Consider the following 26392-nt stretch of genomic DNA (forward strand, 5'->3'; position numbering starts at 1 on the left):
TATTGGATGGTTCCAACCACTCAATTAGACTCCTCGAGGGTATTAGGAACCATGGTAAACATCTCGGCAATTTTTCTTTTCGGGCGAAAAAAGGTCAAAAAATTCAAAAACGAAGGCTATAATCCACGCTTTTTTGTGGAATTTTGATGTCTCGTGGCCCGGTGGGAAAAGTCTTGTGACCCTAGGGGATACATCTGAGGGTCATATAATGACGTTTGGAACCATATATGACCCAACTAGTGAGTCAAGGGAACCGTAGCAACGACTTGGATCAATTTGGGGAAGTTTTTAAGAGGGTGGCAGCTGCAAAGCCACCCACTTACCTTGGGAAGGAGGATCCTGCTAGTTTAGAGAATTGGATAAGGAAATTTGACAAGTTGTTTGATGCTATTAACTGTCCTGAAGAATTAAAGGTTAATAATGCTGTGTATTACTTGAGGGAAGAAGCTGATTTGTGGTGGAGTCAAAATAGGGATAGGCTTTTGGAAACTTCTAACTTTGGATGGAAGGAACTAAATGTTGGGGTTTGGTGAGTCCGACTCACCGCGGAAACAAACCCAAAACCAAGACCACACTCGCAATAAATAAAACCATAAACATAATTAAATTAATCACAAGATTAAGATAAGCTAATTACCCTTGACGCGTGCTTCGCTCCAAATGAGCTCTTAATTGAAAGCTTCAAGTCCCGCTCGCACGGAGACCTCCAACGAAGTCCACCCGCACCAACAAAACCGACTAGGTCCAATGTCTTGGAGTTAGCAAGACCCGACCAATAAAACCCGAGTAATAATATTGAGTTCAAAGGTTTTCACTAATTGTGATGCCTTTTCCAACTCTTACTCAAGCATCTTTCCCAATGCCCATACTTGGGTATTTATAGGAAATGATGGGAGTATCATTTACTCTCCCATCAATGTGGGATAGTATGATTTTTCCATTTTATTTTAAAGCTAAAATAAAATCAATAATCAAGCTAGTAATAAATCAACAAGTGGCAAGCTCATGTGAGTGGTTAGGTGAGGACCATTTGGAGAAGGGGGGGACCAAACTTGCTCCCCACTCCCTCTCCCATAACCGGCCAACTCACTCCCCACACACTCAAGGACCACAAGCCACATGGCACCCACCCTTGGGCACCAAGGCAGCCAAGGTGGGCTGCCATGTGCTGCTGTCCGTGGCAGCCACACCCAGCAAGCCCAGCAAGCCCAGCACTTGCATGCGGGCTGCTGCTGCTGCTGGCCAGCACGCCCAGCATGCTTGTGCGGGCTGCTGCTGCTGGCCTTGTGCCTCGGCCAGCGCTGCTAGGCAGCAAGCAATGGCCTAGCCATGCTGCTGCTAGCTGTGGCGAGCTGGCGCGCCTAGCGTGCTAGCTCCAGCAGCTTGTTGCGGCATGGCTTGCTAGCCATTGCGCGCACAAGGCTGCGCCTAGCATGCTAGCACGCACTAGGCTGCGCCTAGCCTTGCGATGCTAGCATGAGTGCGCTAGCACGCACCAGCCAACCTAGGCTCGGCTTGGTGCGCATGCTAGCCACCATGCTAGGCCATACGCCCTTAGCACTCGGTTTGCTAGGGCATTCCGATGCTAGGGGTATTTTGGTCTTTTGTTGATTTATTACTATTTCTCGTCTCGTCTTTCACTATTTTTCGACTCGACTTCCGACGCTCGGTTTCGACGCTCTAAGCTCGAATTTCCGACGTCTAAATAAATATTACTCGGTCGACTCATTAATTCCTTCTGAATTAATTCATCGTTTCGGTTTTTTGAATGCTTGGGTGTGACCCGAAGGGTTCAGTCAAGATTAAGCTGTAACATTAATTATCCATTAATATTACTGATCGGAAGCGGCCTCCACCGAGGCATTCCGATCACTTGACCTTACTGAATATATTAGCTTTCTAATAATTCGGAACCCGCTAACGGAATAGTACACTTGTTCGAAGGACACCATTCCTTTCAATCTCCCACTTGTCCTTCCGGACAAGTGCTCTTTGTGTGTACAGCCCTTTCCTATGTCGCTTAATGTCTCTTCATGAACTATAAGGTAAGATTTATTTTGTCATCCTTATTACGTCCAGAAGTGTTTCCCGATTCCGAGTCCGACTGTCAATAAACAGATGATTTCTAAAATCCATCCGAGCACGGCCATGCATTTTACAGTCTCGCTCTACGAGAGGCCTTGTATACAACAAAGAAATCTTCCCTATTTTACTAGGGGGACATTCCCAGTCTTGTAATGTAGCTCCTCTTACTGAGAGGACCTAGCCGCCCGAGTGTTGCCGTTATAATCCCCTATTACGGCAGACGTTTGACAACATCAAAGCGAACTAGTACTCAAACAAGAGAACTCACACTACTCATGGTCGAGGAAATAGGTTCCGATAGCCATAATGAGAAGTATACTTATGACAAATTTTTAATTTCTTAAAGTATTCTCATAGGTCGATCCAGTATGGTTCTAAACCAATACCTGTGCAAATGATTTACGACAATCATGTCCTCGTAGCACATGAAACGGTGCTATAAATCAGACAAAACACTAATCTCAATTGGTCATTAATCGTCCATCGTTTAAATGACCTTGATTAGGGATAATTTTCGATTATAATATTCAATGTTCACTTAATAGGTGTTTCCTTACCAAGACTGGTCTTGATACCCTATTTTGAATATTCTCAGAATCGAATGGACTCATTATTTAATCCTAAACCACAATTAAATAGCATAATGGAGTAATAAAATGTTGCATGAAATTTTATATTACTCCAAAACATGAATGGTTTTCCTTAGTGTCTTACATTAACTTTTCTCAAAATTAACTAAAACACTAAACAAGGAAATCAAAGACAGTCTCCTACATGCTTGATTCCCATTGCCTCAACGTGCTTGTTGTGCTTCACTTGAGGCAAAGGTTTAGTAAGTGGATCGGCTACATTGTCATCCGTTCCAACTTTGCAAATTCTGATTTCACCCTCTGATTTCCATTCTCGAATCATGTGAAATCGCCGCTTGACATGTTTGACCTTCTGATGTTCTCTAGGCTCTCTGGCCTGAGCAATAGCTCCATTGTTGTCACAATAGAGGGCTATTGGACCCTTTATAGAGGGTACAACATCAAGTTCGCCAACGAACTTACGAATCCAAACAGCCTCCTTAGCTGCTTCAGCAGCTGCCAAGTATTCGGCTTCAGTTGTAGAATCTGCAGTTGTACTCTGCTTTGCGCTCTTCCAACTAAACGCCCCTCCATTTAGACAGAACACATATCCAGATTGCGATTTGAAATCGTCTCTGTCTGTCTGGAAGCTTGCGTCGGTATAACCTTCCACAACTAAATCCTTTGTACCACCATACACCAGGAATTTATCCTTGTTCCTTTTCAGGTACTTTAGGATATTTTTGGCTGCAGTCCAATGCGCCTCTCCTGGGTCTGATTGGTAACGGCTCGTAGCACTCAAGCATACGACACATCTGGCCTAGTACATATCATGGCATACATGATAGATCCAATAAGCGAAGCATATGGAATCTGATTCATTCTTACCCGCTCATCAGGTGTCTGTGGACACTGCTTCTTGCTTAGGGTTATGCCATGTGACATTGGCAGGTGACCTCTTTTGGCCTCCTCCATGCCAAATCGAGCAAGTACTTTATCAATATAAGTACTTTGACTCAATCCAATCATCCTTTTCGATCTATCCCTATAGATCTTGATGCCTAGTATGTACTGAGCCTCTCCCAAGTCTTTCATTGAGAAGCACTTTCCAAGCCAGGCCTTTACAGACTCTAACAACGGAATGCTGTTTCCAATGAGCAATATGTCATCGACATATAAGACTAGGAAGGCGATGTCACTCCCACTGACCTTCTTGTAAACACAAGATTCATCTGGATTCTTGATAAAACCAAACTTACTGATGGCTTCATCAAAACGCAGATTCCAACTTCTGCTTGCTTGCTTTAATCCATAAATGGACTTCTTAAGCTTACAAACTTTCCCAGCATTGATCTGGTCGACAAAACCTTCAGGCTGTGTCATATACACAGTTTCTTCCAAATAACCATTAAGGAAGGCGGTTTTGACGTCCATCTGCCATATTTCATAGTCGTAATATGCAGCAATCGCTAGGAGGATCCGAACGGATTTAAGCATTGCAACTGGTGAAAAGGTTTGATCGTAATCAATACCATGAACTTGTCTGTAACCTTTTGCCACCAATCTAGCTTTGTAAATGAATACATTTCCATCTTTGTCGGTTTTCAACTTGAAAATCCACTTACATCCGATCGGTGTATAACCTTCGGGTAAGTCAACCAAGTCCCAGACTTGATTTTCAAACATGGAATCCATTTCAGATCTCATGGCCTCTTGCCATTTAGCAGAGTCGGTGCTTGCCATCGCTTGCTTGTAGATTGCCGGTTCATCTCCATCCATAATCAAGATGTCCTGATTCTCGGTTAATACTAAACCAAGATATCTATCAGGTTGAGATCTCGGCCTCAGAGACCTACGTAGGGTAATGGATTGAGCATTTGCATTGTCGGTTCGACTTTGCACATTTTGATCATTTTGACCGACCTGCGTCAACAGATGCTGTTTGAGCACTCTGACTGTCATTATGATTTTGTTGCTCATCCTCACGAACTTCGTCGAGTTCGATTTTCCTCCCACTTGTCATTTTGGAAAGGTGCTCCTTCTCCAAAAAGACACCATCGCGAGCAACAAACACTTTGTTCTCCGATTTGTTGTAGAAGTAATACCCTTTGGTTCCTTTTGGGTAGCCCACAAAGTAAACCTTGTCAGATTTGGGATGAAGTTTGTCAGAGACTAATTTCTTGACATATGCTTCGCATCCCCATATCTTTAGAAAAGATAACCTAGGAGGTTTCTTCGTACATAATTCATATGGAGTCTTTTCTACAGCTTTTGATGGAGCACGGTTCAGTGTTAGTGCCGCAGTTAGAAGTGCGTGTCCCCAGAAAGAGATAGGAAGATCACTAAGACCCATTGTTGATCGTACCATGTCTAACAAGGTCCGATTTCTCCTTTCGGATACTCCGTTCCATTGTGGAGTTCCTGGAGGTGTCAATTCTGAAAGTATACCCTTTTCTTTCAGATGGTCATCGAATTCTTGGCTCAAGTATTCACCACCTCGATCCGATCGAAGGGCTTTGATTTTCTTGCCAAGCTGATTTTCAACTTCACTCTGAAATTCTTTGAACTTTTCAAATGATTCAGATTTGTGCGACATGAGGTAGACATAGCCATATCTACTATAGTCGTCTGTGAAAGTGATGAAATATCGATGTCCATTTCTTGTGGTTGAGCTCATTGGTCCACATACATCGGTGTGTATAAGACCCAATAAGTCACTTGCCCTTTCTCCCAACTTGGAGAATGGCTGTTTAATCATCTTGCCTAATAGACATCCTTCGCAATTCTCAAACGATTCTAAATCGAAAGAGTCAAGAACACCTTCTTGTAGAAGTTTCTTGATGCGTTTGATGTTAATGTGGCCAAGACGACAATGCCACAAGTAAGTCTGATTTGACTCCATGGTCTTAGCTCTTTTGGTATCATTATAAACAATTTGTCCAAATACACAAACGTGTCATTCCATAAATTATAAACAAGATGATATGTCTTGTGATCAAGTTTACAATGACGTCCAACGCCACAAGATCAAAATATGGTAGATAAAACTAAAAAGTTTTAAATCTAGACAAAATATGAGATTACAAGCTTTCTTTGAAAGATTATCTTCTTCTTCCACTTGTACTCATATCCACTTGAAAAGCACCGCTCACTTTGTTCCTGAAATAGGAGCATATAGTGAGCCAATTTTTCCAGTATCTAATACCTCATAAATTGCTTATGTTCAAGTGTATAGATGATACCTGAGATCGAGGTTACTTTTCCTTTCGCCTCATCTGCTAGATACATGCTACATTCTCTTTTGTAGTGTCCGGGTCTACTACAATAGAAGCAGCGCATCTTAGCTTTGTTCTTGAACTCCTTCTTCTTTGGTCTCAGGGCAACCTTAGCCTTCTTGCAAGAATAGGTTTTTTGTAGCTCTTGAACAACTTCCATCAAGGAAAGTTTGTTCCGTTTGGCCGTAAGTCGCATCTTTAATGCAACATACCCCGAGTGGAGTGAGCTTAGTAGCATGAGAGCTGCTTGCTCATCTTCCACTGGTTTGCCAAGTAGCTCCAGATGGGTGAATAGCCTTGTCATGTTGAGCACATGAGCTTGAAGTGGCATCCCGGGTCTAAGTCTTGCATTATAGACCTTAGCCCATACTTCTTGTCTCTCTTTGATGAGACATCCATCTTGCGGTGGCTTGATCCTCATGTTCGAGAGTGACCTAGTCACATCTTCCACAAGTCCATCATAGTTGCCTCTGGTACTCTTGGTGACTCTCAAATTGACTACATCTTCTAGAGCTTTGAGCATCATGTCCGGAAAATAGTTGGAGAACTTCCCCTTCCATTGTACCGGGATGGAGTTTGCCATGAGTCTGGAAACTCTTTTGCAATCCTCACTCCATTCCTCATGTGCCTCATCACTCATAATCCCCTTTGAGTAGAAACTCGGGATTTGAGTGTCCAGAATGTGCTCTAGGTAGCAATTTCGGAGGGTCTTTCGGAGTTCCTCTTCCCATTCCTTAAAGTTTACCAAGTTCAGAGAAATTGGCAACTCTTTGGGCAATTCCGGGAGCATAAGGTCGTTGTCATTAGTTGAAGACATGATTCTACAATTTGAAAGAATTTAAAATGAAAAACCATTCATTATACTTAAATAAGATTGAAATCATGCATTTTAATCAGACTTATTTAAAACGTCTTATTCACACATTAAAGATTGTCCCCAATTTTGGTGAGAATAAGTCGATTCCAAGATCCAAAGAAACAAAGAGTGGTTAAGCATGCTTTGGCTTGTCTTAACACTCAATCTCCTAAGGTAAGCAACGCTTTGGTAATGGCTCCAAGCCACTCTTGGTTGAATAAATCGTCGCATCCAATGCTCTCTAACCAATTTATTCACTTTGCCACGACATGTTAGGACTCCATCACTCATATCGTTGAGTATAACCAAAACCACTTGCATACCTAGTACGCCTTACGTTCCTTGGAGAAGTAGTGATGCCTCGCTTTGGCGTAGCCCATCACTACCCTCGTTCGGTTGGTAAGTGTGTTTTGGAATGGCAAGTTTTACTCAATTTTAAAGGGACCTAGGGTTTCTATGTTGGTTGATTTAAGTGAACTTAATTAATCATCTCAACATTCGAAATCCTAACCATGCATCTAACATATAATTAAAATATATAAACATAAATATATATCGAAAACATAAATAGAGATGCATTTGGCAACTAGCATGACCCCTTGAGATCTTCAAGTCTTCAAAAGGTCTTCTTTTGCAACTTCATGGCTTCGTCTTCTAAGAACTCCGTCTTCAAGACTTGACCAAATAATATAATTGCTAGTATCTACGATTAGGACTAATCTAAATATTAAGGTACAAAAATACTCAACGGTTCGCAGACCGTATTTAGATTTACAAAAATACATCACGGATCACAGTCCGTATTTTCTATCCTAATCGGGCCCCACTAGTTGCCATTTCATAAAACCTGTGAGAGAATTTTACATTCCATTCATCCATTCACTATCTGTGAATGGCCCATGCATTTTACAACGATCAAACAGGTAACAATGCATAAAACCGCGCGGGAACTAGTAATTAATCTAGGTGGTTAATTCAATTAACACGCCTAATTAAACTAGTCAAAGTTGTTTTAACCGGTTATGGTAATAACTAAGAGACGCTCCCACTAAATTCCGAATCCAATCTTAACTAATCCAATTAATTAAGTCGGTGAACCCAAATATTTGTCAAAATTAATTTTGCAAATGTCGTTCAAAAACCCGAGGCCTAGCCTCCAAAATTTTAATTAAATAAACAAAATAATTAAAATAATTAAAACGACAATCTAAGCAAAATTACGTATTCCATAATGTCTAAGTGCCTAGCACTAAGACTTGGAACCCAAAATTGCCCTTATTTACATATTAAGCAATGCTAAAATTAACTTTAAAATAGCATCGCCTTAACAACCCGGGGTTATTGTGCCAATTATGGGATCGTACGTACCGTACAACAAGCTCGTAACATACCCATTCGCACCCCCGCAACACCAAGCATGCCCATGGGCTGCTTGTGCTCGCCCACGCCACGCCCAGCCAAGCCAAGCGTAGCAGCACGCACAGCGCGCACAGCACTATGCTGCTGCTGCGCCATGCTGCTGCTTGTTGCTGGCTGGTGCGCTATGTGGCTGGCAGCGAGCAGCAGCCCACGCCCTTCCTCGCACACACAGTCGCACAGCACCACGCACCTAAGCACGAAGCACCCAGCAGCCTCGGCAGCCACATATGGGTTGCGTGAGCAGCCCAGCTGGCCGAGAGCTAGCTCGGGGCTCTTAGGCCTCGTGTTGCGTGCTAATGCTTTGAAAATTATCGAATTTTGTGTGTGACATTATAAATCAATTCTAAATTAATTTTAGAATCAATTTTAAGGAAAAATGAAAAATAACAAGTCCAACTTAAATAATTCATCCAAAGCAATTAACCAAATTTATTACCAAGAATCATTCTTTAATAAAATTGGTTTAACTTGGTGTAACAAAATAAATTAGGGTATTTCTCACTATTAATTTAATCACTTTAAATTAATCTTGAGATTTTGACAAAATAAAAGGGAGTTGGAAAAATGAACATAAGTTCAATAAAGACTCCAACTTTAATACTTGTGACTTCATGAAAAATTATATCTTCCAATATGAAGATAAACCAATTTCTATCACAAGTTTTAAACTTTATGATTCCAATCAACTAAAAATGATTAAATCAACAAAGTTTAACCAAAATTCATGGAATTTAGTAACTCAAAGTTTCAATCACTTATCATAAGTAAAGATTGAATCTTTAATACTTGGAAGCATCAAAGAACAACTATTTCACACTCAATGCAATTAATTTGCAATTATGTGAAAAATATAACCAAACTTTCAAGCACCAATTACTACCAAGTAATCATGCTTAAAGTGGTCTAAAAATTGCATATAAAATAAGGAAAGAACCATTTACATAACCACCATAAATATGCAATCAATTTTCAAGGTTAGAAAGACTTAAAATTTTTCGTCAAAACGAAAAATCCCTCGAAAAATGCATTTTTGGTCGTTTTCTGGCTAAAAACTGAGCCCTATAAGGGTAAAACCATTTCCAGAACACCTTTTCCACCCAAAATTCACTATTTTTGGGTCGAAATCTGGGTTCGGGGCTGAAGATAGCTCTAAAACGAGGTAAAATTTGAAAAACGAGTTACTAATATAATTAGCAACTTAAAACCAGAAAAAAATAAGCCATAATTACACCTTGAAAAAATTATGATTTTAAAATAAACGAGCGAGGCTCCGATACCGCTGTTGGGGTTTGGTGAGTCCGACTCACCGCGGAAACAAACCCAAAACCAAGACCACACTCGCAATAAATAAAACCATAAACATAATTAAATTAATCACAAGATTAAGATAAGCTAATTACCCTTGACGCGTGCTTCGCTCCAAATGAGCTCTTACTTGAAAGCTTCAAGTCCCGCTCGCACGGAGACCTCCAACGAAGTCCACCCGCACCAACAAAACCGACTAGGTCCAATGTCTTGGAGTTAGCAAGACCCGACCAATAAAACCCGAGTAATAATATTGAGTTCAAAGGTTTTCACTAATTGTGATGCCTTTTCCAACTCTTACTCAAGCATCTTTCCCAATGCCCATACTTGGGTATTCATAGGAAATGATGGGAGTATCATTTACTCTCCCATCAATGTGGGATAGTATGATTTTTCCATTTTATTTTAAAGCTAAAATAAAATCAATAATCAAGCTAGTAATAAATCAACAAGTGGAAAGCTCATGTGAGTGGTTAGGTGAGGACCATTTGGAGAAGGGGGGGACCAAACTTGCTCCCCACTCCCTCTCCCATAACCGGCCAACTCACTCCCCACACACTCAAGGACCACAAGCCACATGGCACCCACCCTTGGGCACCAAGGCAGCCAAGGTGGGCTGCCATGTGCTGCTGTCCGTGGCAGCCACACCCAGCAAGCCCAGCAAGCCTAGCACTTGCATGCGGGCTGCTGCTGCTGCTGGCCAGCACGCCCAGCATGCTTGTGCGGGCTGCTGCTGCTGGCCTTGTGCCTCGGCCAGCGCTGCTAGGCAGCAAGCAATGGCCTAGCCATGCTGCTGCTAGCTGTGGCGAGCTGGCGCGCCTAGCGTGCTAGCTCCAGCAGCTTGTTGCGGCATGGCTTGCTAGCCATTGCGCGCACAAGGCTGCGCCTAGCATGCTAGCACGCACTAGGCTGCGCCTAGCCTTGCGATGCTAGCATGAGTGCGCTAGCACGCACCAGCCAGCCTAGGCTCGGCTTGGTGCGCATGCTAGCCACCATGCTAGGCCATACGCCCTTAGCACTCGGTTTGCTAGGGCATTCCGATGCTAGGGGTATTTTGGTCTTTTGTTGATTTATTACTATTTCTCGTCTCGTCTTTCACTATTTTTCGACTCGACTTCCGACGCTCGGTTTCGACGCTCTAAGCTCGAATTTCCGACGTCTAAATAAATATTACTCGGTCGACTCATTAATTCCTTCTGAATTAATTCGTCGTTTCGGTTTGTTGAATGCTTGGGTGTGACCCGAAGGGTTCAGTCAAGATTAAGCTGTAACATTAATTATCCATTAATATTACTGATCGGAAGCGGCCTCCACCCAGGCATTCCGATCACTTGACCTTACTGAATATATTAGCTTTCTAATAATTCTGAACCCGCTAACGGAATAGTACACGTGTTCGAAGGACACCATTCCTTTCACTAAAAAAGGCAATAAGAGACAAGTTTTACCCTGCGTATCTGAAGAAGCAGAAATGCATTGAGTTTACCAACCTGAGGATGGGGAATATGACCATTAATAAATATTATAATAAATTTATTAAGTTGATGAGGTTTGAACCAGAGGTAGTACCCACGGAGGAGTTTAAAGCCCAAAGGTTTGAGCAAGGTTTGACCCTAAGTCTTCAGGGGAAGTTAGGAGGGGTAACCTTTGAAACACTAGATGAAGTCTATGGGAGAGCTGCCCACCTATATGGGATCCGAGGGAGAGAGTTAGAGAACTCAGCTGGAGGGAAAAAGAAGACTGATGGGGGTTCACATGGAGTTGATAAGAGGCCTAGGATTGGGGAGAGTTCTGGGGGAAATGGGCAATTCAACAGGAGGGACAATAAGGGAAACCTTGGGAAGGGAGCTAATGGACAGGGAAATAACAATCAGGGGAATGGAAATAACACCAGGCCTAAGAGAAGTTATTTTTGTAAGAGATGTGAGAAAAACCACCCAGGGAAGGACTGTGAGGGAAACCTTGTGACTTGTCGTTACTGTCAGAAACTGGGGCATCGGGAGTATGAGTGCTACATTAAGGAGAAGGATGTTAAGATGGGGAAAGTCCAGGAGACCAATAACCTACCTAAACCACCCCAGACCAATGGATCAGCTCAGAGGAATGGAACCAGTAGCGGTGCAGGAGGGGCCCCTAAGGGTCATGTGTTCGTGATGAATCGTCGTGAGGCTGAGGCTTCTAATGATGTGGTAATTGGCACTTTCCTTGTTTTTTCTTTGAATGCTAGAGTCATGTTTGATTCGGGTGCGTCTCATTCTTTTGTTTCAAAATCTCTAGTTCAGAAATTAAAGTTAGAGAGTCCATTATTAGTGTCTCTAGATGTTTCTATTCCAACTGGGGAGGTGAGAAATTGTTCTAAGTTACATAAAGGGGTACCTATCACCATAGTTGGAGTAGAATTTCCTTCAGATTTGATTGAGTTTGAGTTGCAAGACCTAGATGTGATTTTAGGGATGGACTGGATAGGAAAGTATAAGGCTCACATAGATTGTGCTGCTCAGAAAGTGAAATTGTTGGGTCCGGGTAAAGTGACGGAGACTTATAGGAAGGAAGGGAAAAGTTCAGGGATCAAAATCATTTCTGCCTTGCAATTTCGAAATTGTGTCAGGAAGGGTTATCCTATTTACATGTGCAGTGTTCAGGAAGTGGGAAAGGAGGATGAGAAGAAAGAGTGTATTCCAGTAGTTGAAGAATTTCCAGATGTCTTTCCTGATGAGATACTAGGTATGCCACCAGTGAGGGATGTTGAGTTCACAATTGAATTGGTACCAGGAACCGGACCTATCTCGAAGACTCCATATAGGATGGCTCCGGAAGAGATGAGGGAATTGAAAACTCAGTTAGATGACTTGTTGGATAAGGGATACATTCGACCTAACTCTTCTCCATGGGGTGCTCCAGTGTTGCTTGTGAAAAAGAAGGATGGAAGTTTGAGGTTGTGCATAGACTATCGTGAGTTGAATAATGTGACAATCAAGAATAAGTATCCTTTGCCTAGAATTGATGATTTGTTTGATCAGTTGAAAGGGGCTGGAATATTTTCCAAGATAGATTTGAGGTCAGGATACCATCAGTTGAGAATTGTAGAGCAAGACATTCCCAAGAGTGCTTTCAGGACACGATATGGTCATTATGAGTTCACAGTTATGCCATTTGGGTTAACTAATGCACCTGCAGTATTCATTGATTTAATGCACCTGCAGTTTTCATTGATGATATTTTGATCTACTCCAAAAATAGGAAGGAACATGAAGATCATTTGAGGAAAGTATTGTCGATCCTGAGGGAGCATCACTTGTATGCTAAGCTGTCGAAGTGTGAGTTTTGGTTAGAAAAGGTAGCCTTTTTGGGTCACGTGGTTTCTAAGGAAGGAATTTCAGTAGATCCCTCAAAGATCAAAGCAGTGAGTGAATGGCCAACACCCAAGAATGTGTCAAATATTCGAAGTTTCTTGGGATTGGCAGGTTATTATCGATGATTTTGAAGGATTTTTCGAGGATTGCGAGGCCCATGACAAATTTAATGAAGAAGGAATGTAAGTTTGCTTGGACCCAGGAGTTTGAACAAGCATTCCAGACCTTGAAAGACAAGTTAACCTCGGCACCAATGTTGGCTTTGCTAGATGAAAGTGGACATTATGAGGTGTACAGTGATGCATCGAAGTTTGGACTGGGTTGTGTTTTAATGTAGAATCGGAGGGTTATTGCTTATGCTTCGAGACAGTTGAAACAGCATGAGGTGAACTACCCAACCCATGACCTGGAGTTAGCTGCGATTGTGTTTGCTTTGAAAATTTGGAGACATTATCTATATGGTGCAACTTATAAAATGTTCACAGATCATCAATGTCTAAATTACATTTACACTCAGCAATATTTGAACTCGAGACAGAGTCGATGGTTGGAATTTATGAAAGATAATAGTGTAAATATACAATATCATGAGGGGAAAGCTAATGTGGTAGCTGATGCTTTAAGTAGGAAAACCAGTCATTTGATGAATTTGATGATTTCACCAGACCAATTGTGTGTAGAATTTCAGAAGATGAATTTGGAAGTGGTGGAGCATGGAGAGGTCAGTAAGATGTTAAATGCCTTGGCAGTGAATCCTTCTATTGATGATGAGATTAGAGAAAGTCAGTTAGGGGACTCGAAGTTAAAGGCGATAAAAGAGAAGATTGAGGGAGGGCAGGTTTTGGACTTTACTATTGTTGATGATGGAAGTATTCGATTTAAAGGGAGATGGTGTATTTCACAACATCGTGGAGACATTAAGCAAAGACTGATGGAGGAGGCCCATAACTCTCCTTATTCAATTCATCCTGGAGGGGATAAGTTGTATAAGGATATGAAGAAGGTCTTTTGGTGGCCAAACATGAAGACAGAAGTAGCAGAGTTTGTGGCAAAATGCTTAACATGCCAGAAAGTAAAGATAGAGCATCGAAGGCCACAAGGAATGGTCTAATCCTTGGAAATACCAAAGTGGAAGTGGGATTCGATCGCCATGGATTTCGTGGGGGCATTACCAAGGACCAGGGCAGGGAATGACACTATTTGTGTCATTGTGGATCGATTGACTAAGTCCGCAACCTTTATACCTATGGAAAACACTTGGTCCCTGGATCAGTTGGGAAGGGCATATGTGAAGTTTGTGGTGAAGTATCATGGAGTGCCTACGGATATCATTTCAGATCGTGATTCGAGATTCTTGTCTAACTTTTGGAAAAGTTTGCAAAAGGCCATGGGAACAAAGCTATTGATGAGTACAGCTTTTCACCCTGCAACTGATGGTCAGACTGAAAGGACCATACAGACCTTGGAGGACATGTTGAGAGCATGTGTATTGGAGTATCAAGGTTCATGGGAAGACCACTTAGACTTGATTGAGTTTTCATATAATAATAGCCATCATGCAAATATTGGAATGGCCCCATTTGAGGCCTTGTATGGAAGGAAATGTAGGAGCCCAGTTTGTTGGAGTGACATAAGTGAAACGGTTGTGCTTGGGCCTGAAATGATTGAGGAAACTGTTAATCAAGTGAAGTTAATCCACGAGAAAATCAAAGCAGCCCAAGATAGACTGAAAAGTTATGCTGATGAGAAGCGTAGAGATGTAGAATTCCAAGTAGGAGAGAAGGTGTTGCTAAAGATATCTCCTATGAAGGGGGTAATGAGATTTGGGAAGAGGGGGAAGTTGAGCCCAAAGTACATTGGGCCATACGAGATTCTTCAGAAAGTTGGAAAAGTAGCATATAAGTTGGACTTACCCAAGGAGTTGGAAAGGGTGCACAATGTGTTTCATGTGAGTCAGATCCGCAAGTATGTTCCTGATGTTGCACATGTGCTAGAACCAGAGACAATTGAGCTAGATGAGAGTTTGATCTATGAAGAAAGACCGATGAGAATTTTAGATAGTAAAGTTAGAAGCACCAGAAACAAGGATGTGAAGCTTGTCAAAGTTCTATGGTAGAACCATAAGGTTGAGGAAGCTACTTGGGAAGCTGAGGCAGAAATGCGAAAAAAGTACCCAAACCTATTCATGGTGAGTGGTTAAGTTACGGGGACGTAACTTCCTTGTAGGGGGGGTAGAATGCAATAGAGTTTCACGCTTTCCTTTTATGTCTTTATTAAATGAGTCTTTTGAGTCAAGTCCTTAGGTTGTGCATGAACTTACTAAATTTTAACTAATTTGGGGTATTAATTCGAGTTATTAAATAATTTTAAGTTTCGGGACGAAACTTCTTTTAAGGGGGGGTAGACTGTAATACGCCTAATTTTTGGAAATATTTTCTTAATTAGTAATTTCTTTAATTAATTGAAATAATTAAATATTTCTAAATTATGATCTTGGTCGGTCCATACTTTATTAATTACCGTTATATTCCGTTATTAATTTTATTTTCCGGATTTTATCTTGATAATACCCAACAAATTTAGCTTAATTATTATCTCATGAATTACAACAAATCTTAGTTTTGATATTATCTATATATTTTAGCTTGATTTAATTATCAAATCTAATTATTTTATTTAATCATGAATGATTTTCGATTTTATTAAAAAAAAATAAAAAAAAATAAAAAAAAATTGGCCGTGAGAATTGAAGGTAGATTATCTTCAACTAACTTTATATGATTAAATCTCCTAATCTTCTTACTTCCTTATTTCCCTAACCAATTAACACTTATCTTATTTTTTTCTCTAATATCTTTAATTATTTTCTTTTCCACATAAATTAACCTAGACTAAATTTTACTCATATTCATTTAACAAAGTTACATTTATCATGTTCCCATGCTAATCTCAATCCCCCTTTAACTCTATCTTACTACCCTTTAAACACTATAAATAGACCCTCCACCCTTCACAAGTCCTCACACCAAAAATCAGAAAATTCTTTACTCCACTCTCAATTTCAAGCCCTCCTCTATCCCTTTCTTGTTTGCTCAATTAAACACTACAACCGCACCACCATTTCTTCCGACCAAACATTACCTTTTTCCACCACCTTTTTGTTGCCTCTAAACCGTCCTGCTGCCGTGACTTGCTTTGCTAGAAGGTGGACTTACCATTTTCTTTCTTTCGCCTCCTTTTTGCAGCAAGAATTCTATTACTATAATGATGACTCTTTACTCCCTTACACCATCATCATCATGAGTATTATCATTATTTTCAATATTATTAATTTATGATACTAATGATACCAACGTTACACTTTCATACTAATGTTATTATTCTTAGTAATAACATAAGCTATTTTTTTCAATGTGATAAAGTTAAGATTTTGGTAGTTTATGCACAAATAGAGTATTATTTATAGTTTCGTGTTAGGTTTGTTAACCTTATATTAATTAAGGTTATTTTATTTGTGTAGGAGGAGTCCCTCGATCGTGGTCAAGTTTAGTAGTCGTACCATATTGTTCTCGTGATTAAGGTACGTATAGGTGGCTAGGTCCTTGATAAAATGCGTGTTTTGGTAAATGATTGTTTGAATGATTGTTTGAATAAACGTATGAATTTTTAAGTTAACGATTTTCATGATAAGTTGAAATATATAATTTTACGGTTTAACGGTTTAACCTTTAAAAGTGTTGATCGATTTAAAAAAAGTTGTTGATTTATAAATTACTTGATTTAATTAATTTGCAGCTCATTATGGGCCTGAGTATTTGGTATTTTAATTGTCCCTCTACCCGGGACTGGTTAAGTAACACCATGAGCTTTGTATGATCTGGTCTTTCCTCGAGTATAGTATAACTTGCTTGGGGGGTGTGCACACTTAGGTGAGGAAAATTGGTTTAGGAATATATCAAAAATTGAGAAGTTTATAAATTGGAAATCTATTGGTTTGGAAAGCTTTTATTGATGAATATTACTACCCTTGGAAGGTTTAATTATTTTTGGAAAGTTTAATTTTGGAAATTGACTTGTGACAAATTAAATTTAATGAGTTATTTCAAAAGTATGTTTGCCTAATAAAAGTATTTACATGCCTTGCACTTATACGTACTTAGCGTTTTTGCTAATCTGTTTTCCTTTTTGTTTTGGTTCGCCCTGTTTACCATTTTGGTAAGCAGTCTTGATTTCAGGTGTGAAGTTGTTCGTGCGCATAATAGAGTCGGGATTGGGATCACATAGTTAGGAATTAATTTTATTTATATATGGACAAGTTTTTATTAGTTTATTTTGAAACAGTTATTATGGTTATTCCTATTATTAATAAAAATTAGTTATTTTTCCGCTGCAATTTGAGTAATTAATTAAGCCTTACGTTTTCACGTGGCGGTAATACGCCCAATTCTATCTCTACGGTATTTGTATATGTATAAATATAGTATATACATAGAGGGAGATTTGGGGGTGTTACAAAGTGGTATCAGATTTTCGGGTCTAAGAATGATTAAAATTGAGAAATAAAACTTATGGGTAGACATAAGATGGGCATATAGGATAGATAGAGTTTCGCATTCTTCGAAAGTAAAATTATTTTCTATAAAAAACTATTTTCTTATTTTGAAAGATGATTGAAAAAAAAGGATGCTCGGGTTCTCTTCGGAGGCCTATAATAGGTACGACTCTCTGTCTAGGAAAGGCTCTCCTCGACGCTGTAGGTAACTTTCCTGGGAGACGCGGGCCCGACCGTCCAATATCAAGAATCGAGTACATTATTATTTTCAAAAACAAAATGAATTAAAATTATTTGAATTATGAAACAGCTGATGTGCATTAGTCTAAGTATAAATTGGGTCGTCTAGTTATTGGTGTGTTTATGGAATTTCAGTTCCATTGGTATTCATTTTGAATTTATCCTTGAGGAAATTTGAATTGCTTACTTAAATAGTTTGTGTTATCTCAGATGATGGAAACTGTTAGAAGACATTTCTTTGATCAAAGGCTAGTAAAATCGGATGCTATCTCTATGCGTGACTTTATAACAGACATTGTTTGGCATGCTACTGATATTAAAAGACACAGGAATATGAAATTTATGATTGAGGAACCATGGATCATCCTACTGGCCTTAGTTCACTTACCTAACACACCCAAATATGATATAATAATAATAAAGTATAAGAATTTAATTAAACCTAATGGGTTGTGGAACATAAATGCTTATATGCATGAAGGAAAGTGGCTAGGAACTTTAACCAATTTTAAGGCAGACTTACATTTTACTGAAGTTGAATGGAGCCAACCCCCAAGACCAGTAGTTGCTGAAATTCCGCTTCAACGTACACCTCGAGAAATACAAAGCTTGAATAATCTAAACCATGATATGCCACCCTTACCACCTCCATGTTTGCACCTCAACTATACATCATCAGATGACTCAGAAATCCCTCACCCAAGTGACTTTGAATCCCCACCTCATTTCCCTGAACCCCCTATCCCAAGAGGTCAAGTATCTAGTCCAAACTACAGCACAAACTGTAAACCTAACCCCTATGTTAGCCCGAACCGTAATTCTAGCTATGGATCTTGTCGTAGCCCAAATTACAGTGAATATAATCCCACCTTTTTGCTTGAACCTAACCAAAATCCAACCCACATGGCTAAACTTTTAGATCCTGATTCCCCTCAACTTTCCACAGGAAACACAGGTGACGTGGCCAGAAAAGATGATCCAGCAAGCTAAGACCAATAGTAGAACTTCAGATTGATTTCTTATATTAGTAGCAAGTTGTTTTGTTTTGTAAGCCAAATAGTGGCCCTTATGAACTTTTAGTGATAAGATTAATTGTTCTAATAAGCCTATGTGGCTAAGTATGAATTTCAATTATTAATAAAATTCTATGAAATTTTCTTTATATAATAAAATGTGTATTTGTTATATTAAGTTAATCAGGATGTCTTTGAGAGCCGGAAGTAGTAGACGCACTGGTTCCAAAATGAGCGCTACACTTAGGAGGCTAACTACCATTGTTGAGAACATGAGCCAACTAGTGAGTCAAGGGAACCGTAGCAACGACTTGGATCAATTTGGGGAAGTTCTTAAGAGGGTGGCAGCTGCAAAGCCACCCACTTACCTTGGGAAGGAGGATCCTGCTAGTTTAGAGAACTGGATAAGGGAATTTGACAAGTTGTTTGATGCTATTAACTGTCCTGAAGAATTAAAGGTTAATAATGCTGTGTATTACTTGAGGGAAGAAGCTGATTTGTGGTGGATTCAAAAATAGGGATAGGCTTTTGGAAACTTCTAACTTTGGATGGAAAGAACTAAAAAAGGCAATAAGAGACAAGTTTTACCTTGCATATCTAAAGAAGCAGAAATGCATGGAGTTTACTAACCTGAGGATGGGGAATATGACCATTAATGAATATTATAATAAATTTATTGAGTTGATGAGGTTTGCACCAGAGGTAGTACCCACGGAGGAGTTAAAAGCCCAAAGGTTCGAGCAAGGTTTGACCCTAAGTCTTCAAGGGAAGTTAGGAGGGGTAACCTTTGAAACACTAGATGAAGTCTATGGGAGAGCTGCCCACCTATATGGGATACGAGGGAGAGAGTTAGAGAACTCAGCTGGAGGGAAAAGGAAGGCTGATGGGGGTTCACATGTAGTTGATAAGAGGCCTAGGATTAAGGAGAGTTCTGGGGGAAATGGGCAATTGAACAGGAGGGACAATAAGGGAAACCTTGGGAAGGGAGCTAATGGACAGGGAAATAACAATCATGGGAATGGAAATAACACTAGGCCTAAGAGAAGTTATTTTTGTAAAAGATGTGAGAAAAACTACCCAGGGAAGGACTATGAGGGAAACCCTGTAACTTGTCGTTACTGTCAGAAACTGGGGCATCGGGAGTATGAGTGCTACACTAAGGAGAAGGATGTTAAGATGGGGAAAGTCCAGGAGACCAATAACCCACCTAAACCACCCCAGACCAATGGAACAGCACAGAGGAATGGAACCAGTAGCGGTGCAGGAGGGGCCCCTAAGGGTCGTGTGTTCGTGATGAATCGTCGTGAGGCTGAGGCTTCTAATGATGTGGTAATTGGCACTTTCCTTGTTTTTTCTTTGAATGCTAGAGTCATGTTTGATTCGGGTGCGTCTCATTCTTTTGTTTCAAAATCTCTAGTTCAGAGATTAAAGTTAGAGAGTCCATTATTAGTGTCTCTAGATGTTTCTATTCCAACTGGGGAGGTGAGAAATTGTTCTAAGTTACATAAAGGGGTACCTATCACCATAGTTGGAGTAGAATTTCCTTCAGATTTGATTGAGTTTGAGTTGCAAGACCTAGATGTGATTTTAGCGATGGACTGGCTAGGAAAGTATAAGGCTCACATAGATTGTGCTGCTCAGAAAGTGAAATTGTTGGGTCCGGGTAAAGTGACGGTGACTTATAGGAAGGAAGGGAAGAGTTCAGGGATCAAAATCATTTCTGCCTTGCAATTTCGAAATTGTGTCAGGAAGGGTTATCCTATTTACATGTGCGGTGTTCAGGAAGTGGGAAAGGAGGATTTGAAGAAAGAGTGTATTCCAGTAGTTGAGGAATTTCCAGATGTCTTTCCTGATGAGATACCAGGTATGCCACCAGTGAGGGATGTTAAGTTCACAATTGAATTGGTACCAGTAACTGGACCTATCTCGAAGACTCCATATAGGATGGCTCCGGCTAAGATGAGGGAATTGAAAACTCAGTTAGATGACTTGTTGGATAAGGGATACATTCGACCTAGATCTTCTCCATGAGGTGCTCCAGTGTTGTTTGTGAAAAAGAAGGATGGAAGTTTGAGGTTGTGCATAGACTATCGTGAGTTGAATAATGTGACAATCAAGAATAAGTATCCTTTGCCTAGAATTGATGATTTGTTTGATCAGTTGAAAGGGGCTGGAATATTTTCCAAGATAGATTTGAGGTCAAGATACCATCAGTTGAGAATTGCAGAGCAAGACATTCCCAAGAGTGCTTTCAGGACACGATATGGTCATTTTGAGTTCACAGTTATGCCATTTAGGTTAACTAATGCACCTGCAGTATTCATGGATTTAATGAACCGAATCCTTTGGCCATATTTGGATAAGTTTGTGGTGGTTTTCATTGATGATATTTTGATCTACTCCAAAAATAGGAAGGTACATGAAGATCATTTGAGGAAAGTATTGTCGATCCTGAGGGAGCATCAGTTGTATGCTAAGCTGTCGAAGTGTGAGTTTTGGTTAGAAAAGGTAGCCTTCTTGGGTCACGTGTTTCCAAGGAAGGAATTTCAGTAGATCCCTCAAAGATCAATGCAGTGAGTGAATGGCCAACACCCAAGAATGTGTCAGATGTTCGAAGTTTCTTGGGATTGGCAGGTTATTATCGAAGATTTGTGAAGGATTTTTCGAGGAGTGCGAGGCCCATGACAAATTTAATGAAGAAGGAATGTAAGTTTGCTTGGACCCAGGAGTGTGAACAAGCATTCCAGACCTTGAAAGACAAGTTAACCTCGGCACCAGTGTTGGCTTTGCCAGATGAAAGTGGACACTATGAGGTGTCCAGTGATGCATCGAAGTTTGGACTAGGTTGTGTTTTAATGCAGAATCGGAGGGTCATTGCTTATGCTTCGAGATAGTTGAAACAACATGAGGTGAACTACCCAACCCATGACCTGGAGTTAGCTGCGATTGTGTTTGCTTTGAAAATTTGGAAACATTATCTATATGGTGCAACTTGTAAAATGTTCAAAGATCATCAATGTCTAAAGTACATTTACAATCAGCAATATTTGAACTCGAGACAGAGTCGATGGTTGGAATTTATGAAAGATTGTAGTGTAAATATACAATATCATAAGAAGAAAGCTAATGTGGTAGTTTATGCTTTAAGGGGAAAGCTAATGTGGTAGTTTATGCATGGAGAGGTCAGTAAGATGTTAAATGCCTTGGCAGTGAAACCTTCTATTGATGATGAGACTAGAGAAAGTCAGTTAGGGGACTCGAAGTTAAAGGCGATAAAAGAGAAGATTGAGGGAGGGCAGGTTTTGGACTTTACAATTGCTGATGATGGAAGTATTCGATTTAAAGGGAGATGGTGTATTTCACAACATCGTGGAGACATTAAGCAAAGACTGATGGAGGAGGCCCATAACTCTCCTTATTCAATTCATCCTGGAGGGGATAAGTTGTATAAGGATATGAAGAAGGTCTTTTGGTGGCCAAACATGAAGACAGAAGTAGCAGAGTTTGTGGCAAAATGCTTAACATGCCAGAAAGTAAAGATAGAGCATCGAAGGCCACAAGGAATGGTTCAATCCTTGGAAATACCAAAGTGGAAGTGGGATTCGATCGCCATGGATTTCGTGGGGGCATTACCAAGGACCAGGGCAGGGAATGACACTATTTGTGTCATTGTGGATCGATTGACTAAGTCCGCAACCTTTATACCTATGAAAAACACTTGGTCCATGGATCAGTTGGGAAGGGCATATGTGAAGTTTGTGGTGAAGTATCATGGAGTGCCTACGGATATCATTTCAGATCGTGATTTGAGATTCTTGTCTAACTTTTGGAAAAGTTTGCAAAAGGCCATGGGAACAAAGCTATTGATGAGTACAGCTTTTCACCCTGCAACTGATGGTCAGACTGAAAGGACCATACAGACCTTGGAGGACATGTAAAGAGCATGTGTATTGGAGTATCAAGGTTCATTGGAAGACCACATAGACTTGATTGAGTTTTCATATAATAATAGCCATCATGCAAGTATTGGAATGGCCCCATTTGAGGCCTTGTATGGAAGGAAATGTAGGAGCCCAGTTTGTTGGAGTGACATAAGTGAAACGGTTGTGCTTGGGCCTGAAATGATTGAGGAAACTGTTAAGCAAGTGAAGTTAATCCAGGAGAAAATCAAAGCAGCCCAAGATAGACAGAAAAGTTATGCTGATGAGAAGCGTAGAGATGTAGAATTCCAAGTAGGAGAGAAGGTGTTGCTAAAGATATCTCCTATGAAGGGGGTAATGAGATTTGGGAAGAGGGGGAAGTTGAGCCCAAAGTACATTGGGCCATACGAGATTCTTCGGAAAGTTGGAAAAGTAGCATATAAGTTGGACTTACCCAACGAGTTGGAAAGGGTGCACAATGTCTTTCATGTGAGTCAGATCCGCAAGTATGTTCCTAATGTTGCACATGTGCTAGAACCAGAGACAATTGAGCTAGATGAGAGTTTGATCTATGAAGAAAGACCGGTGAGAATTTTAGATAGTAAAGTTAGAAGCACCGGAAACAAGGATGTGAAGCTTGTCAAAGTTCTATGGTCGAACCATAAGGTTGAGGAAGCTACTTGGGAAGCTGAGGCAGAAATGCGAAAAAAGTACCCAAACCTATTCATGGTGAGTGGTTAAATTACAGGGACGTAACTTCCTTTTAAGGGGGGTAGAATGCAATAGAGTTTCGCGCTTTCCTTTTATGTCCTTATTAAATGAGTCTTTTGAGTCAAGTCCTTAGGTTGTGCATGAACTTACTAAATTTTAACTAATTTGGGGTATTAATTCGAGTTATTAAATAATTTTAAGTTTTTGGAACGAAACTTCTTTTAAGGGGGGGTAGACTGTAATACGCCTAATTTTTGGAAATATTTTCTTAATTAGTAATTTCTTTAATTAATTGAAATAATTAAATATTTCTAAATTATGATCTTGGTCGGTCCATACTTTATTAATTACCGTTATATTCCGTTATTAATTTTATTTTCCGGATTTTATCTTGATAATACCCAACAACTTTAGCTTAATTATTATCTCATGAATTACAACAAATCTTAGTTTTGATATTATCTATATATTTTAGCTTGATTTAATTATCAAATCTAATTATTTTATTTAATCATGAATGATTTTCGATTTTATTAAAAAAAAATAAAAAATAAATAAAAAAAAATTGGCCGTGAGAATTGAAGGTAGATTATCTTCAACTAACTTTATATGATTAAATCTCCTAATCTTCTTACTTCCTTATTTCCCTAACCAATTAACACTTATCTTATTTTTTTCTCTAATATCTTTAATTATTTTCTTTTCCACATAAATTAACCTAGACTAAATTTTACTCATATTCATTTAACAAAGTTACATTTATCATGTTCCCATGCTAATCTCAATCCCCCTTTAACTCTATCTTACTACCCTTTAAACACTATAAATAGACCCTCAACCCTTCACAAGTCCTCACACCAAAAATCAGAAAATTCTTTACTCTACTCTCAATTTCAAGCCCTCCTCTATCCCTTTCTTGTTTGCTCAATTAAACACTACAACCGCACCACCATTTCTTCCGACCAAACATTACCTTTTTCCACCACCTTTTTGTTGCCTCTAAACCGTCCTGCTGCCGTGACTTGCTTTGCTAGAAGGTGGACTTACCATTTTCTTTCTTTCGCCTCCTTTTTGCAGCAAGAATTCTAGTACTATAATGATGACTCTTTACTCCCTTACACCATCATCATCATGAGTATTATCATTATTTTCAATATTATTAATTTATGATACTAATGATACCAACGTTACACTTTCATACTAATGTTATTATTCTTAGTAATAACATAAGCTATTTTTTTTCAATGTGATAAAGTTAAGATTTCGGTAGTTTATGCACAAATAGAGTATTATTTATAGTTTCGTGTTAGGTTTGTTAACCTTATATTAATTAAGGTTATTTTATTTGTGTAGGAGGAGTCCCTCGATCGTGGTCAAGTTTAGTAGTCGTACCATATTGTTCTCGTGATCAAGGTACGTATAGGTGGCTAGGTCCTTGATAAAATGCGTGTTTTGGTAAATGATTGTTTGAATGATTGTTTGAATAAACGTATGAATTTTTAAGTTAACGATTTTCATGATAAGTTGAAATATATAATTTTACGGTTTAACGGTTTAACCTTTAAAAGTGTTGATCGATTTAATAAAAGTTGTTGATTTATAAATTACTTGATTTAATTAATTTGCAGCTCATTATGGGCCTGAGTATTTGGTATTTTAATTGTCCCTCTACCCGGGACTGGTTAAGTAACACCATGAGCTTTGTATGATCTGGTCTTTCCTCGAGTATAGTATAACTTGCTTGGGGGGTGTGCATACTTAGGTGAGGAAAATTGGTTTAGGAATATATCAAAAATTGAGAAGTTTATAAATTGGAAATCTATTGGTTTGGAAAGCTTTTATTGATGAATATTACTACCCTTGGAAGGTTTAATTATTTTTGGAAAGTTTAATTTTGGAAATTGACTTGTGACAAATTAAATTTAATGAGTTATTTCAAAAGTATGTTTGCCTAATAAAAGTATTTACATGCCTTGCACTTATACGTACTTAGCGTTTTTGCTAATCTGTTTTCCTTTTTGTTTTGGTTCGCCCTTTTTACCATTTTGGTAAGCAGTCTTGATTTCAGGTGTGAAGTTGTTCGTGCGCATAATAGAGTCGGGATTGGGATCACATAGTTAGGAATTAATTTTATTTATATATGTACAAGTTTTTATTAGTTTATTTTGAAACAGTTATTATGGTTATTCCTATTATTAATAAAAATTAGTTATTTTTCCGCTGCAATTTGAGTAATTAATTAAGCCTTACGTTTTCACGTGGCGGTAATACGCCCAATTCTATCTCTACGGTATTTGTATAGAGGGAGATTTGGGGGTGTTACATCCACCCACTCAATTGTACTCCCGTAGGGTATTAGGAACAATGGTAAACATCTCGGCAATTTTTATTTCCGAGCGAAAAAAGGTCATAAAATTCCAAAATTGAAGGCTATATTCCACGCTTTTTGAGGAATTTTGAGGTTACAGGGCTCGGTGGCAATAAGCGTTGAGACCCTAGGGGATACATCTTAGGGTCATCAAATGACGTTTGAAACCATATATGATCCATATATGTTGTACAAAACAGCCGTGGTAGGCTTTAGGTTACAAAATCGGTGCAAATTTGGAACGGGTAAATTGACCGTTTTAAGGCATATTGGATGGTTCCAGCCACTCAATTGGACTCCCGGAGGGTATAAGAAACTATGAAAAACATCTCAGCAATTTTTATTTCCCAGAGAAAAAAGGTCAAAAAATTCCAAAATTGAAGGCAATCCACGCTTTTTGAGGAATTTTGAGGTTACGGGGCCTGGTGGCGAAAAGTCTTGAGACCCTAGGGGATCGTCTTGGGGTCATATAATGACGTTTGGAACCATATATGACCCTTACATGTTGTACAAAATAGCTGTGGTAGGGTTCAGTTTACGAAATCGTTGGAAATTTGGAACGAGTAAATTGACCGTTTTAAGGTATATTGGATGGTTCCACCCACTCAACTGGACCCCCGCAGGATATTAGGATTCATGGTAAACATCTCGGCAATTTTTATTTTCGGGCGAAAAAAGGTCAATAAATTCCAAAATTGAAGCCTATAATCCACGCTTTTTGAGGAA

General features: G+C 39.5%; 1 protein-coding gene across 1 annotated transcript; it reads left to right on the forward strand.

Annotated features, from left to right (window-relative positions):
• The first annotated feature begins 19303 nt into the window (after positions 1 to 19303).
• Positions 19304 to 20698, forward strand: LOC145594219 (uncharacterized). Its single transcript, XM_081650554.1, has one exon. The coding sequence runs from the start codon at positions 19304 to 19306 to the stop codon at positions 20696 to 20698; it is 1395 nt and encodes a 464-aa protein (XP_081506680.1).
• The last annotated feature ends 5694 nt before the right edge of the window (positions 20699 to 26392 follow it).

This window comes from Chenopodium album, chromosome 19, assembly GCF_948465745.1.
Source record: "Chenopodium album chromosome 19, dcCheAlbu1.1, whole genome shotgun sequence".
NCBI lineage: Eukaryota > Viridiplantae > Streptophyta > Magnoliopsida > Caryophyllales > Amaranthaceae > Chenopodium > Chenopodium album.